Below are 16,274 nucleotides of genomic sequence, written 5' to 3' on the forward strand. Positions count from 1 at the left end.
TTCGTTGTGTTTTAAAAATAGAAATATTAGTATCTGTATACCATTATACGCGTTATTATCGTAGAATAAAGAAGCTTCGAGTCACTGAAAACTAATTAGGAAGATAAACAAATGTACAGTACCTTTTTATTCAAACTGCAATTGCTGTATATCGTCAATGACATTTTTAATCATATTTTCACAACCACTCATAATAGTACTTTTATCCGTAACAAATAGGAAGAGAGAAAAAATCCGCAGTTAACACGCCCATGAATTATTTACGTTTTTGTACATTGTTTATATGCTATTGTGGCCAATAACGTACACGCGTGGAAGAGCAGAGGTCGTGCGTTGCCATTTGAAAAAGGCGCCTTACAAGTACAAGATCGAAAGCGCAAACCGAAGACGCAAAGCGATGCGCGGAATGGAATAACAAAAACATTTCATAATGTAGGCGCTGTTAAGTTTATCTTGCTATTAGAGGTGAGGAATATATGATCGAACATGTGGACAGCATTTTTAATGCGTATAATAAGAAAAAGAATTGTGCTAGGATTGATTTTCGCCGTCTCTTTTACTTACTGCGTGGTAAGCTTCGTGAAAGAGGTACGTTGTTAAAGGTTAGGACATCTGATTCTTGATCAATTTCATTTCCTACAGCGGAAATGTATGTATGTTTCTTGTTTAGTGTTTAATCTATTTGTGAGAGCAGATGGAGGCCGTATGATCAGGGAGAAATTGCTGTTTTCAGTTGTGGTAATGACGCCTCTCAGAAATCAGGAGAACTATGAACCATTGTGACCGGTGCCAACACATGCCGAATACGTCTTCGGAACTTTGTGACGATTGTTACATTAATAAAGAGAAAAGTTTATTTGCAGTTCATTTGCAGAGCTCCGTTGCCTTGCCTCTTGTAAACAAAATAAACGTAATTACTCTGGCAGAAAAGTATGTGGTTTTGTAGTCTTTATTACCACTTTGTATCATTTGTGTACGGCAAGTAGGCTGCATTATGATATTGAACTGGTCATTTTTTATGACATAGGAATAAAGCTGTTCAATTTGCCTTATGCAATAATATGGAATGCATGCAATCATTTCACAGAAGCTATACAAATATTGAGCTATAATTATATTAATCCGATAATAATTTACAGATTTAGGTTTTAACCTTTTGTCAGGTACATAATACTAATACTTTTGGAGTAGTTAGGCCTGAACATCTGTTTTAAATGCTGAAATGCCTTGATAATTTTTGATGTCACAAAGTAAGTACTTGTACAGCTTGTTTCCTGGTTGGAATGGTCCACTTTGTCTTAGTTTTGTATCTGAATATTCGACATGTATATCTTGGTTTCCACTTGTATTACATAAGAGAATATCTTGGTTTTTAACTACAAACCGTTAATCATCCTCTTAAGATTTTCCTAATGAAAATACTTGAAAAAAATGTAAACAAGGTAATGGAAAGACTTGTAAGTCATTAAAAAAGGGGGAGAGAGAGAGAGAGAGAGAGAGAGAGAGAGAGAGAGAGAGAGAGAGAGAGAGCACTTGAAAGAGTTTCTGGAAGCTGCACCTTCGATGTCCCATATTGTGAAACAACTTTTGTTCACTGCCACTTGAGTTTCACCAGATTATTACACTGTATCACATTAGAGATTCTGCTTTGGCAAGAACATCCTTTTGGTTTTCCTTTGAAAGCTTGAAAGAATTTTTATCAGTATTAGATGTCAGTTTATTGGTTGCAATTTATAGTGTAGCTTATGTTTAGTGGGTTACTTAAACATCATTATAAGGTATTTGACACCTACTGTCACATGTATATGTTCATGTTGGTCATGTGTGTTTTCTGAAATTATCTACCCATCTTCTGTCTTATTTTGTGGAATTTAGCAAAGAATTTCTGTCAGCTAGCCACTGTCCATTTGTCTGTCTATGGGTCCTGCCACTTCTTTTTGATTATCATTACAGTTTTGATTATTCCTTCCATGCCATTCTGTTTCCTGGGCCCTATGCTTGTTTTCCTACTTTCCTAGTGATTTCAAACGTGCATCTCCCCCCTACCTGTGGAGCAAACTTCTGCTTTTGAATGGTTTTCATATGTAAAGTCCATTACCTGCTGACAGTGATTCAAAACTGATCATACTCACTTGTTACTAACTTTGCCTTTCAGAACACTGGAAGTTTAATTTAAGGAAATCTAATCAATTCACCCAGCCATATTTACTCCTCTGTTCATTTCCTTTTCTGTCCATCAAGCCATTGTCTTCAACTGCCCAGAATACAAAAGCCTGTCTGCTTTGTTAATTGTTTATTTGTTTTGTTTTATATTCATTGTGTGTGTTTTGTGTTACCTTTCTGTCAGTTAATGCTGTTGAAGTCTTCTGTCCATTATAGAAATTTATCAGAACCCGGTAAACACTAAGAACTAGAATGTTAATGTGTTCCCTTCTTCATTTTTCCCAGTTTAAGGCTCTGAAAGCTTATTGATTTTAAGGTGTGTCCTCTCATATTTAGTTGAAAACATGTCAAAAACATTCTTACAATCTATGAATCTTAGACACAGTGGCTAATTCCTACTAATTTGATCATTGTATTATTTCTTTTTGACTTAGATTATGATTTGGGGCTCAATATTCATTCCCCAAAGAAAATACAAAGAACAGACAAAAAGTTAAAGTGTACAAGCAAGGAAGCAAATTAGTTTGGAACAATGTACAAGAAGAGCAACAGGAAATAATTAGTATGTAACGATGGACTAGAACCAAAGATTCCAATTCTAGTTTGTTTTTTGTGATGAGCAGTTGCTTACCAATGACCAGTACGGAGAGAGATACTGTAAAAGATATAATAAAGAGTAAATGTAAATGAAAGATCTGTTCATTCGATGAACACTGTTCTGTGAATTGCAGAGTAACCGTAATTTATTTGAATGAAATTTTATTGTCTGTTAGCTATTACAGAATTGGAAAAAGTAAAGTTACATATATACAAGTTATACAGCATATGTACATGGGTTGAAGATCAATATGTCACTCTTGGTTTTCCATATAATACAATATTTAAAATCAAATGACATGAAAAACATTGCATCATAAATCACTCAGTTAAAGAAATTATGTTGTACTCTCCAGACCAGTACCACTAAGATATTTTACAGTCATAAAATTCCTGAAGTGAGTAGCAAGGATTTGCAGCTAACCAACTGAATAATTTGTTTTTAAATAAATCAAATGGAGCTTCTACCCATTCTAGTGGCAGTTTGTTAAACATCTTCATACCCACAATTTCGTAGCTGTTCAGTGACTTGGATAATCTGTAGTAAGGTATGTTAAGATGGTTACTATTTCTGGTTCCATGAGAGTGTTCATCTCGTCTACACTGGTATTCTGATAAGTTGCTCTTTATATGCAGTAGGGCAGTGTAAATATACGTGTTTATAACAGTTAATATTTTTAAGTTGATAAACAGTGGTTTGCAGTGGGCCAGTTTATCACCGTTTGTGATAATTCAAATTACTTTCTTCTGGAGTACCAAAATGTTGTGAAGGTGTGAGCTATTGCCCCATATTAAAAGCCCATAAGATATCATGCTTTGAAAAAAAGCAAATTAGGCCGATCTTGCTTAGGCCGCAGGAACATGGTTTTTTAATTTCTTAGCAAATACACCACTGTAGACAGCCTTGCACTAATGTATTTAATATGTGGCTCTCAAGTCAATTTCCTATCTATAACAACACCTAAGAACTTTAAACACTATCCATGAATTCTGCTACTGGCAGAACTCTTAAACTAAATACAATATTTTGAGTTTTACTCTCAATAAGCAGGAACCCATTAGCCTGAAACCAGACTGATTCTTGTGATATTGTGCCATTTGCCACAGTTTGCAGCAGATCCGTGGCTGGGCTGATATTGAAAAAAGTGGTATCATCTGCATGGAGAATGGAGTGAGTATTTATGGAAGATGGTAGATCGTTTGTCATTAGGATAAATAGCAGAGGTCCTAATACTGAGCCTTTTGGCACACCACACTTACCTGCAGCTAGCTGTGATCTGTGTTTACCAATACAAACAATTTTGTTTGCAGCTGCTGAGGAAAGATTCGAAAATGTTGTCAACTTCACTGTTTGTGTTTCCGTAATAAACTTGTTTGTTGAGGAGTGAAATATGCTCCACACAATCGAAGGCTTTGCTAGGATCACTAAAGGTAGCCTGAGCAAATTTTTTTTTCCTTCATAAGAAGTAAGCACTTTTTTAATCAAGGAGTCAATAGCATTGACTGTGGATGTGCCCTACCTAAAGCCAAATTGTACCGCAGTAATAATGTTATTACAAGTCAGATAATCACACAACTGGGAGTTGATGATGGATTCCGAAACTTTAGATAAAATAGGTGTCAGAGATATTGGGCGATAGCTAGATGGGCAATTTTTGTCTCCTTTCTTGTAAATGGGCACTACTCTGGATAATTTTAATACTTCTGGCAATACTCTTTCAATTAGACATCTGTTTGTACATTTATTTATTATCTTTTTTAACATATTACAAGAAATACCATATATATCTTCACTGTCAGAGGGCCTAAAATTATTTACACTGTTAAAACAACATCTGGTGTGATCTCTGTTAAAAGGAATTTATCTTTCAGGTTGTAGTCTACATTATGATATTTAATGAGATCAGCTACAGTTTCGTGCGGCCTCCCAGTGCTTTCCCAAATTTGGTTAACAGATTTTATTCAGTAGTTATTAAATTCATCTGCTGAAATTTCTACCTCAGTTTTGTACTTGCTTTCGGTCACTGAATTTATTATAGTCCGTGCATTTTTGCTTTTATTTTTTGATGCCTCAATGCTGACTAGGTTATGTTGTTTTTTGGCCTCATTTGAAGCATACTTATATTCCTTTTGTGCTCTTGAGTACCTCTGTTTAGTCGTATCAGTTTTCTGAAGTCTGTAAGAATCTCCATACAACAACAATCTCCTTTTCATATTGGCTAGTTGAGTGGTATACCATGGATTCTTATCCCTATGTATATTACTGTTACTTTTAGGATTAACTTTACATTTGTATTGAGGGCAGTTGGTCTCGAATATATTTAAGAAAGAATGAAAAAATCTATCAAACAATGTGTTGTCAGAGCCCTGGGCGTTATTGTTAAACATAGGTGACCAGCCATAATTACTGAGTGAGACCATGAGATTCGACAATTTTTCTTGCATTATTGGTCTTGTGATGACTATTTTAGGCTCTTTAAACTCCTTATATTAGGCCTATCTGTACTTATTTTTACCCAAACTGAGTCATGGTCTGAGAAATCGAAGACAGCTACCTCTGAAGATAGTAACTGCCTATTGACATTTGTAAGTATGTTGTCGAGATAAGCGGACTGTCTTGTGAGTTTGCAGTTCATAAAAATAAAGTTGAATTGTCGTAACAGGTTTTTAAATTCGCCTTTGTTTACATCACATGTGGCATTGATGTCACCACCAATCACTGTGCTATATTTCTTCCACTGAGGACTAAGAATGAAATTTAGTAAAGTATCAAGTTTTTCTAAAAATAGTTATGTAGATAAATAAAAATTGGAGCAAAGTGTGGGGAAAAAGATTTGGGGAGCTCAGGTATTAAAGGAAGAAAAAAAAAGATAATGTACAATATAAATATTGAAGTAGAAGAGTGAAGCCTAATCAAAATACAAAATAGAACTAGATAGCTTAATTAAAACTTGTGGATAGCACAGTTCGAAATTATAGTAGAATATGTATAAACACTTGGACTGCCATTGATTAACTTACATCATTACTAATATTCTGTCTAATAAATATAAATTCCTTGTAAAAGACCTAATTTTATCAGTTCACAGACAGCAGAAATAAAAGAAGTAGGGAAATTAGGTATTCTCAACTTTATCTGCTACTGAGATATTGGCAGTTCTAATATAACAGACCTACAGATAAAACTACAAAATGAAAAGATGTTCAGAAATGTACCTCTCTGATAGTGTTAATAAAAAATATAACTGTCTCGTAGTCTATTTACAAATTACTGAAGCGTGTTTGCCATGCAACACTAAACCACTAAGAAAAAAGGGGGGAAATCTGCCATGGCTAACAAAGGGATTGTTACAGTCCTGTAAAGCTGAAACTTCTTCACGCAATTTGGAAAGTTCCAGATAAGCCTATTCATTTAGTTGAACATTGTTGTTGTTGTTGTTGTTGTGGTCTTCAGCCCGAAGACATTTATTTGATGCAGCTCTCTTTGCTACTTAGTGTCTCACATTCTCATCTGATTCCCTCAGCGTCACCTGATGTGATTTACCACCACTCCATTACCCTCGTTTTGTTTTTGTTGGTGTTCATCGTATATCTTCCTTTCAAGACAATGACCATTCCCTTCAATTACTCTCCCAAGTCCTTTGCTGGCCATGGCAGAATTACAATGCCATCAACAAACTTCAAAGTTTTTATTTCTTCTCCCTGAACTTTAACTCCTAAACCAATTGCTCCTATGCTTTTTCTTTACTGCTTGCTAAATGTTCAGAGTGAATAATGTCTGGGATAAGCTATGGCCATGTCGCATCCCTTTCTCAACCAGTGTTTATGTTTCATGTTCCTCAAGTGTTATAAAAGCCGTCTAGCTTCTGTAAAAGTTGTAAATAGCCTTTTGCTCCCTATATTTTAACCCTGCTACCTTCAGAATTTCAAAGAGAGTATTCTAGTCAACATTGTAAAAAACTTTCCCTTAGTCTACGAATGCTATAATCACAGGTTTGCATTTCCTAATCTGTCTTCCAAGAGAAGTTGCAGGGTCAGTACTGCCCTCGCATGTTTCTGTATTTCTACGGAATTCAAACTGATCTTTTCCGAAGTCAGCTTCTACCACTTTTTCCATTTTCCAGTAAAGAATTCATGTTAACAGCCTTTTAGTAATTGGAATCATAGTATTCTTTTTGAAGTTAGAGAGTATTTCACCTGCCTTATACATCTTGCACACCAGATGGAAGAGTTTTGTTATGGCTGGTTCTTCCAAGTGTATCAGCAGTTTTGACAGAATGTCTTCTACTCCTGGGGCCTTGTTTCGACTTAGATTTTTCAGTGCTCTGTGAAAATCTTCTTGCAGTATCGTATCTCCCATCTTGTCTTCTACGTCCTCTTTTATTTATGTAATAATTCCCTCCCTTGTACAGATCCAACCACCTGTCAGGTTTCCCTTCTTTGCTTAGGACTGATTTTCTGTCTGAGCTCTTGATATTCCTGCAGCTGCTTCTCTTTTTGCCAAAGACCTCTTTAATTCCCTAGTAGGTGTTATCTGTCTCTCCCCTAGTATACAATATTAGAGAAGGAAAGTGGCTAACCACCATATAGCGGAGATGCCGAGTCACGATAGGCACAACAAAAGGATTCACACAATTATAGCTTTCGGCCATTAAGACCTTTGTCAGCAATACACACACACACACACACACGTCTGCAGTATCAGACAACTGAAACTACACTGGCTTGTTTGAGACTGCAGACATATGTACAGGTTGTGTGTGTGTGTGTGTGTGTGTGTGTGTGTGTGTGTGTGTGTGTGTGTGTGTGTGTGTGTGTGTTGTGAGTGAGTGAGTGAGTGAGCGTGTGTGTGTGTATTGCTGACAAAGGCCTTAATGGGTGAAAGCTATAATTGTGTGAATCTTCTTGTTGTGCCTATCGCGACCCAGCATCTCCGCTATATGGTGTGTACCAACTTTCCTTCTCTAATATTGTTACATTCCATCCTGGATTTTCCATTGTTTGATTTTTCCTCTAGTATATATGCTTCTAACTCTTTATATTTGCCCTCTAAGCCATTCTTGATTAGCCATTTTGCAATCTCATTTGTTAGATGTTTGTATTCCTTTTCACCTGCTTCATTTACTGCATTTTTATATTTACTCCTTTCATTAATTAAATATCTCCTGTGTTGTCCAAGGATTTCCACTTGACTTTGTCTTTTTACCTATTTCATCCTCTGCTGCCTTCACTATTTCATATCTCAAAGCTATCCATTTGTCTTTAATGTCTTTCTTTCCCATGTCCTTGTCAGTTGTTGCCTAATGTTCCCACTGAAACTCTCACCAACCTCTGGATCTTTCAACATATCAAAGTCCCATCATCTTAATTTCCTACCTTTTTGCAGTTCTTTATTTTTAATCTACAGTTCATAACCACTAAATTGTGGTCAGAGTCCACATCTGCCCCTGGAAATGTCTTACAATTTAAAATCTGCTTCCAAAATCTTCGTCTTATCATTACATAATCAATCTGGAACCTTCCGGATCTACAGTTCTCTTCCATTTGTACATCCTTCTTTCATGATCCTTAAATCAAGTGTACCAATGGTTAAATTATGCTCTGTGCAAAATTCTACCTGGTGGTTTCCTCCTCCATTTCTTTCCCTCTGTCCATATTCACCTACAGTTTACCCTTTTCTTCCTTTTCCTACTATCATATTCCAGTCCCCCAACTTTATTACATTTTCGTCTTCTTTAACTGTCTAAATAATTTCTTTTATTTCACCACACATTTTTTCAATCTGTTCATCTGTGGAGCTAGTTGGCATATAAACTTTTGCTAGTGTGGTGGGTGTGGGCTTTGTTTCTACCTTGGTTGCAGTAATTCATTCACTGTGCTGTTCATAGCAGTGTACCTACATTTCTATTTTTTTATTTATTACTAAAAATACTCCTGCATTACCTCTACTTGTTTTTTTTTTTAAAAAATTATAACGCTGTATTCACCTGGCCAGAAGTGTATCTAACATTAACCCTTCCATTTCCCTTTTTAAATGTTCTAAACTGCCTCCACGATTCAGGGATCTTAACATTCCACACTCCGATCCATAGAACACCAGTTTTATTTCTCTTGATGTTGATATTCTTCCCACCCAGAGATCCAAATGGGGACTATTTTGCTTCCGGAATATTTTATCCAAGAGGATGCTATCATCATTTAACTGTGCAGTAGAGCTACATGTCTCCAGGAAAAATTATGATTGTAGTTTCCCCTTGCTTTCAGCTGTTTGCAGTACCAGCACAGCAAGACCATTTTGGTCGATGTTACAAGGCCGTATTTAAATCAGTTAATTGATTAAAAATGATGATCAAAGTCATTTCAATGAAGATCTAAAAATTAAAAAAAAATTACTGCTCCTGGTGATATTCAAATCCACAACATCCTGCATATGAACCTTCTGTCCTATCCATTACAGCATGCTATCAGACTATTTCGTGCACACTATTTTAAAGCTATTGAGCATCACACGAAGTTCCGAGTTTTTTTTTTTTTTCGTCAATTACTTGCTAGTGAGGGCCCATCAGGTTGAATGGCTGCAACGTATGACACCTGGGATCTTAAACTACATAACCATATAGATGGTTTCAAAAAATTGATCCCACCACTGGGGACCTCTCCTTGTTAGAATGTGTGTGCCTTATGGCTGTCTTGTGCCTTATATCTAAAATGACTTAACCTTGGTACAGAGTGATTGTTATTAAATTTTCTTTCATTTATGTATTTAAAATATGTGTGCCTCATAAAATCTTTTAGCCTTACTTCTCTAAAATTATGTAAATTTACAGAAGTAGTATCGTGGCAAAAATTTATTAGTTACCTAAGTAAATCTGCAATATGAATCAGTAAAACTAATGTTCTTTTAATGTAAAACTGACAAAGGAAATAAATACTTGTCCCTGCTCCTTAGATATGCTTAATAAATAAAGAAGGTAGGACCCAGTCAAGGGAAGAGACTGCAGTGAATTCAAACCATATGGGCAGATAGATTCATTTAAAACTTTCCCTTTGAATACATTTCCTTTGTTAGCTTGTGATTTATTTCTAAAACCAAATGGTAAATCTGCCAGCAGATTATCAAACAAGTGAGTTATGTTCTACATTGCAACTGCAGGCAGCTGCAAGAACAGCCGTTCAAACACAGTTAGACTTACTGACAACAGGCATATAGTAAATCAGCTCTTCATCTTTGTACATATGGTTGAGTTGAGTTCACAACTTTTTATGACCTTTCTTGACTTATTTTGGGAAGGATATAATCATTGTCCACCTCAGATGTACAAATCATCTTTATTGTGTTTATTTTCCAGTGCTGAAAGGATGTAATGTATTTGGAGCAAATATAACTTTCCATTACTTTATCCTAGATGGAATTTACTTGTGATCTGTAGGTTGTAACAGATAATAATGTTCAATAATAACCTTGTGACAACTCTTTGCCTTGTAGAAGAATTTCTTAGCAAATGGTGTGATATATATATATTATGACAATTATTTTTTGTGTTAGTTTGCAATTCTCAATGCTCCTTTGTGATTCACTTTCTTTTTCTCCCCTTCTATTAAAGGAAATTTAAGGGAACTCTTATGTATGACCATCAGTATCATTTTATTATTACAGAATAGCTCCCAGAATAATGAAATTGAATCCTTGCCTGTGAGAAGATTTCAGCAACCATTTCTGTGGCACTCTCCAAAAGATGATTCAAATGGGACAGATGTCAAAGTTACAACTTGCAGGAATTCTGTGCAAGGGAAGGTGCTTATAGTTGATGACAGAGGTATGTATTTCTGATTTCTATCGTTTGCTTATTATCATTATATGTAGTGATGTAGGAAAGTTGTGTGTAGCTCCTGCCTAAATCTTTTACATGTGGTAACGATAAAATACCAAATCAAATATTGGCTGAAAATATTTTGATATAGAAAAAAGTTAATATATTTATTGTTACTCTTAGAATAACAATCTAAAAATGGATTCCAACTTTGTAATCCTACCTGCCAACAAAGGCTCAGCCACTGTGGTTATGAACTGCAGAGATCACCTTGTGGACTCCACCAGCTATTACAAGCCCTGCCACAGTGACCCCATTCCAGAAATCCAGCAGGTTCTCCAGCCCTTCCTCAGGTCCTTGGGTCCACCCGAGGTCCGTAAAAAAAAAAAAGAAAAAAAAAGAAAAAAAAAAAGGTTGAGCAGTAAGCATTCTGTCCTGCCATTGGCTGAGGCTGTGACGTCACGAAGGAACTGCCGCTGCCTCTGAACAGCGCTACAAGACGCAGCCCGCGTATTTAAGCGATGTATTTGTGAAATGTTTCAGTTTCTACAGAAATAGTAAAAGGTAAATTGTTATTCTGCTATTTCAAGAAAGTTACTGCTATATTCTGTAATTTGTCCAGCTTTTAAACAGACACTGCTGAGTGCTGACTTTAATAAAATCAAGCCTGTATAGATCAAACTATACAAAAATAAGTGCAAAGTACAGTTTGTTTTGCAGTTCTCTGCGAAGTAAACGTTCGAAATGAGCATTCAATTTTCTAACTTTGGCTCTGGGAATAGCCTTAACTTGTAGACAAGCTCTATGTAACGCTCATTTATATTCTGTTTACATCATGTCTACAAAAACACTGTCATTTTCACTCAAGAAATTATGCAATTGCCTTATTTGTAGGAAGCATTTGAATTACCTACCTGAACTGCCACAAACACACACACACACACACACACACATTCTTAATTTTCTCACACCTCAAACCTTTGGCTTATATTTTTATCAAGGTGGCTGTATAATGTTTGCCCTCGTTGTTAAAATTCACTTATATAAAAGGGCACTGAATCCAAAAACGTGCTGCAAAATATGATTTACAAGAAGTAGTGGTAAATTAACTTAGCGAGTCCGCCGTTCAGCAAAGTTGGTATGTAGTGTGGGAAGCAATAAGCCAATCCTTGACACTGTCAGTGTAGAGTCTTGCTAGTTGTGAAACACACAGTTAGAGAACCTTCACTTCTATCACTAAGTTTATATATTATTTAACTTTCACAAATATTGTTTATTTACATTCTAAAGCAATGACAAATACCACTTCCTTGCTTTCCGTTGCTGAGCGGCAACTGCTTTCTTCGACTTGTCCTTTGCAGACAGCCAATGCAGTCGGATAAATGTTCTCATCCTACCGTAAATCTTAATGATTTCTGGGTGAATAATGGGGAATCGCTCGGTAAGTATAGTGCACAGGTTCTTGATGACACCAGTTTCCCTGGACAAACTGTCGTATCCATGGATCTGGGCAAAAATTAATTCAAATCTGCTAATTGTTTCGAGCCACATTTCTGAAGGCACAAGCAAACCCCCACGAGAAACCATGCCCAGCCATCCTCTCGATGTCTCCTCAGGCAGTGTCAGTTAACTCTCCAGTTGGTGTTGCCAGTGATCTGTCATACTGTCTGCATCGATAAGCTACATATCCAGCAAGATATCTCCTTCAACCATTGCCAATGCCTCAGACATATCAGGCAGGATATTGCCAAAAACAGTTGCAGTCACGAATCTTCCTTCTTCATCTGGCTCAACAGACGATGCATTTGAAAGTGGAATATCATGAGCGTTTGCTCCCAACAACAGTCTTATCTGGCTCGTTACCTTGACTGGCGATGGATGATCATAAAAATGTCCAAGGCCTCTTATGAGAGAAAAAAAGTTCTCCAAGCAGTCTTGATTTAATCTTGCTTTGAGAATATATTCAATATTATAAACAGCTAAGTCACTGAACAGACCCAAAAGTGATCGAACAGTTTCCAAAAATCCTTTCTGGAAGGGTAGGAGATGCTTTGAGTTGCCAAGACGCATCTTCTCACAACACTTCGAAAATTTACGTAGGCGCTGTTCTTGGGCTTTAAAATTGACACCAAATCCACAGGCTAGTGATTTATTACTTTCTTTTGTCCTTCAATTAAGTACATCGAAAGTCTCATCCACCATCTGTATGAAATCACTGGCGTGTCCTTCTTCAGGCATCAAATACCTAATCACCTGTGCAGTTGTATTAGATAGCAGCTGAGCTGCTAAGCGTACTCGCTGTCGCTCTCTGCCCTTAACAGTAATGTGTTGCTGAGATAACTTGGGACATATTTTCATCTCGCCACTGTCCAGAACTAACAGTTTCTCGAACACAGTTTTTGTCACAGCCTTGTTTTCCAACATTATTCCCTGATCCAGCAAGTGGTTCCTTAAGAGTTTGAGCAAATGGGGAACATCAGCAAACACCCACACACGTCTCAGAGAATCACCCGGGTGTGGAAAACGTGTTTTCATGAGTAATGCCAAGCTCCTTCCAGACAGAACTATTCTTTGCACCCATGTCTGCTACTGCAGCCACAACATTGTAGCAAATGCTGGCCAGGGAAACAATTACTTCGTTCAAGAGAGCTGCTCTCATCTGAACGTCAAAATTGAAATAGACAGGCTGCTTCCACGTTGCAAACAAGCCTCGGACCATGACAACAAGGACATTACTGTGAGGTCCAAGAATCCTGTCATCTTGCTGATTGTAACAAATTCTACTGTCAATTTTCATTTCATCAAATGACAAAACACAAATACGTTCCCTGTCAGTCAGTGTTGCAGCCTGCATTTTCATCATCACTAAAACATCCTTCAAAATTCCTGGTTGGCAACTGAAACTGCGATTAATCCAAGAACGCAAGGTTGACACTGCAGGTAGAGGATATCCGAGTTTTTCTCTGAGGAAATTGTAACTCTTCTGTGACAGATCACATAAAGTAATAGACTTACAAATGTCTTCTTTGCCCCATGGAACCCGTTTTGAACCATGCAACAAACTTCTAATTTGATTGGGTAAAAATATTTTGCCCAGTATTTGATTAGTTTCACAAGACACAAGTTCCTTTTTATCAAATTCTTCTTCGTGCAGACGTCGTTTCATTGAGGACAGCTGACCTCTAAGATCTTTATTACATGCTCGCAATTTCATGCACATGTTCCTTAGATGAGCATTTCTCCTCTGTAGCGACACTACGGAATTCTGTAAAGTGACTTTATGTGAATCGCTACAAAGAACTTCATCTGTAAATGTATACTTGTCAACATTCCTCTTCAATGGTGAGGGCTTCTTTAAAGTCTCTAGGCTTCTTCTATGAATTTCACGTATGTTAAAACGTTCTTTCCTTTCTTCTGTTGCAATCGGTGTGTTATCACTGGCGCTACTACCACAAGGCAAATTGCGAGACGGATATGCATCACTCTTACGGATTAGTTTCCGCGGTAAATTTAACAGTTCTGAACATAAGTCCCGGATATAATATGTTTCCTTGAAATGACGAGAGCATATTCTAGCGATCCCTATGTTCACAGGATCTTTTCTAAAGCATTTTGAAAGCCAAACCTTTTGCAGACTTTCATCACGTGGGAAACAATGCAACACTATTTCAGTCCCTTTTGTATTGTGATTGTGAGAGTTACAGCCAACAACAGCACAACCTGGCATTGCTTCCACACACTCAAATACTTCAGACAAACACTCACTGCACAAAGATAACCAAACGGAAACGACAAAACGCACGAAACACAACATGGACGAACCACGATAACACAAAGCTCAGACGTACACTTCGCGTGTGCCAAGAGCTGTTCCTCAGTGACGTCATGCGCAGAACATCAGAAATTGGTTTGCTTCTGCGCAGCAGTAACTGCTCCCTCGTGGGTCCACCCTAGAACTTCCCCCTTGAGTCTCTCTCTCTCCTCATCCCAAACACTCACTTTACACCTATCTTCTAATTGTTTCTGAAGTTTATAAACCCAACCACTGGGATGTCCCAATTGTGGCTGATAACTGTGCCCTCACAGATTCTCTACTCTTGTGGTAACATCTTCAGCCTATTACCCACACCTGTACAAAAAACCCAAACATTTCCTCCACTGACTCATCACAGTTCTTTTTCCTTTATCACCCAACACCCACCCAGACACCGTCAGTGACACCTCACATCCCCAATGTCCTTGGCCTTGCCTACTCTACCTTTCCTAGTGCCTGACTGATGCCAAACCTATAGCCTCCTTCCTCGTCACTATGTCCAACTATATCCCCACCCATAATTACTTCTCCTTTGAAGGCAAAACTCACAAATGAACCCAAACGGTACAGCAATGGGCTCCCCCATGGCACCATCCTTTGCTAACATATCCATGGACCATCTAGAGGAATACTTACTAACCACCATGTATCCCAAAATCCTCACTTGTTTCAAATTCATTGATGATGCCTTCATGATCTGGACCAAGGGTGGGCATAACTTATTTACATTCCTCCACAACAATTTCTCTCCATTTGCTTCACCTGTTCTTCCTCATCTACCTTCTTCTATTTTGACCTCCATCTCAGTACCTCTGTCCACATCAAACCAACCAAGGAACCACCAATAATACCTCCACTTCGATACCTGCCACACATTTCAAGTCCCTTCCATACAGCCTAGCCACCCGTGGTCATCACATCTGTAGTGATTAGCAATTGGGAAACTGAGATGGAGTCTATGCGATATGTACATGAGAAAGCTATGGATGCCATTACAGCTGTGCATGCCATTTGTCCACCACTGAGGAAGCTCCAGACTAATGTGCAAACTGGAGCAGTGCCATTGCAAGCTGCCATGGCTGTGAGAAGTTTAAGGCCATGGTAGCTCATCCTGAAATGAGAAATATTCTCCGTACTGTCATTACCACCCCTCCCAGTGTGGTATTCTGTTACCCACCCAACCTATTCATTATCAGTGCCCTCCCCTCCCCCCCCCCCCCCCCCTCCCTCCCACTGCTGCCACCCTTGCCTCATCGCTCATATCCTGCAATAGATCCAGGTGCAAGATCTGCCACTGCCACCTACTCCAGTCCTGTTACAGGCACTCCTACGCCATCAAAGGCAGGGCCACCTGTGAAAGCACCCGTGTGATCTCCAGACTTAGCTGTAACCACTGTGCCGCATTCTAAGTGGGCTTGGCTACTACCGGGCACAGCTACTGTCCACTTGAATGACCACCACCAAATTGTGGCCATGAGACAGACGGATCGTCCAGTTACTAACGAGATGCTTCACTTTAATGACTGTTTCACGGCCTGTGTTATCTGAGTTCTTCCCACCAACACCAACTTTACTGAACTGTGTGGGTGGGAACAGTCTGTGTAACATATCCTTCATTCCCATAACTCACTGGCCTCGACCGTTGAGGATGATCAAATGTCGAGAAGGTTCTAGTGCAGGCTCTTCCAACTCGTCGGCTCCGTTGTGAGCTGTGGAAGCGCTCCCTGCTCCAGGGGGCTGTGTTGCTCGCTGTGACCATTCAAGTGGGCCGGCACGCTAGCACGTTGCACGGCTGGCTGAGGCAGCTGGCAAGGCAAGCGTTTTGATGTGCCAGCTGCGTCTTACAGGATCGACAACCTCATACTCTTAGCTGCTAAGACGTGGTTACA

The 16,274-nt window shown here is 38.3% G+C and overlaps 1 protein-coding gene across 3 annotated transcripts in view; it reads left to right on the forward strand.

Annotated features, from left to right (window-relative positions):
* The first annotated feature begins 356 nt into the window (after window positions 1-356).
* Window positions 357-16,274, forward strand: part of LOC126283986 (SREBP regulating gene protein-like) — a 52,140-nt gene continuing 36,222 nt past the window's right edge. For 2 of the 3 annotated variants that reach the window (XR_007551421.1, XM_049982488.1), the window contains exons 1-2: window positions 357-588; window positions 10,418-10,577. Coding sequence is in view for 2 of the 3 variants with exons in the window: in XM_049982488.1 (XP_049838445.1) it covers window positions 487-588; window positions 10,418-10,577 (262 nt within the window). In the remaining variant the exon portion in view is untranslated. The remainder of the gene's footprint in view (window positions 589-10,417; window positions 10,578-16,274) is intronic. The other variant, XM_049982499.1, reaches the window with a different exon arrangement.

This window comes from Schistocerca gregaria, chromosome 1 (assembly GCF_023897955.1).
Source record: "Schistocerca gregaria isolate iqSchGreg1 chromosome 1, iqSchGreg1.2, whole genome shotgun sequence".
In the NCBI taxonomy this organism is placed as follows: Eukaryota; Metazoa; Arthropoda; class Insecta; order Orthoptera; family Acrididae; genus Schistocerca; species Schistocerca gregaria.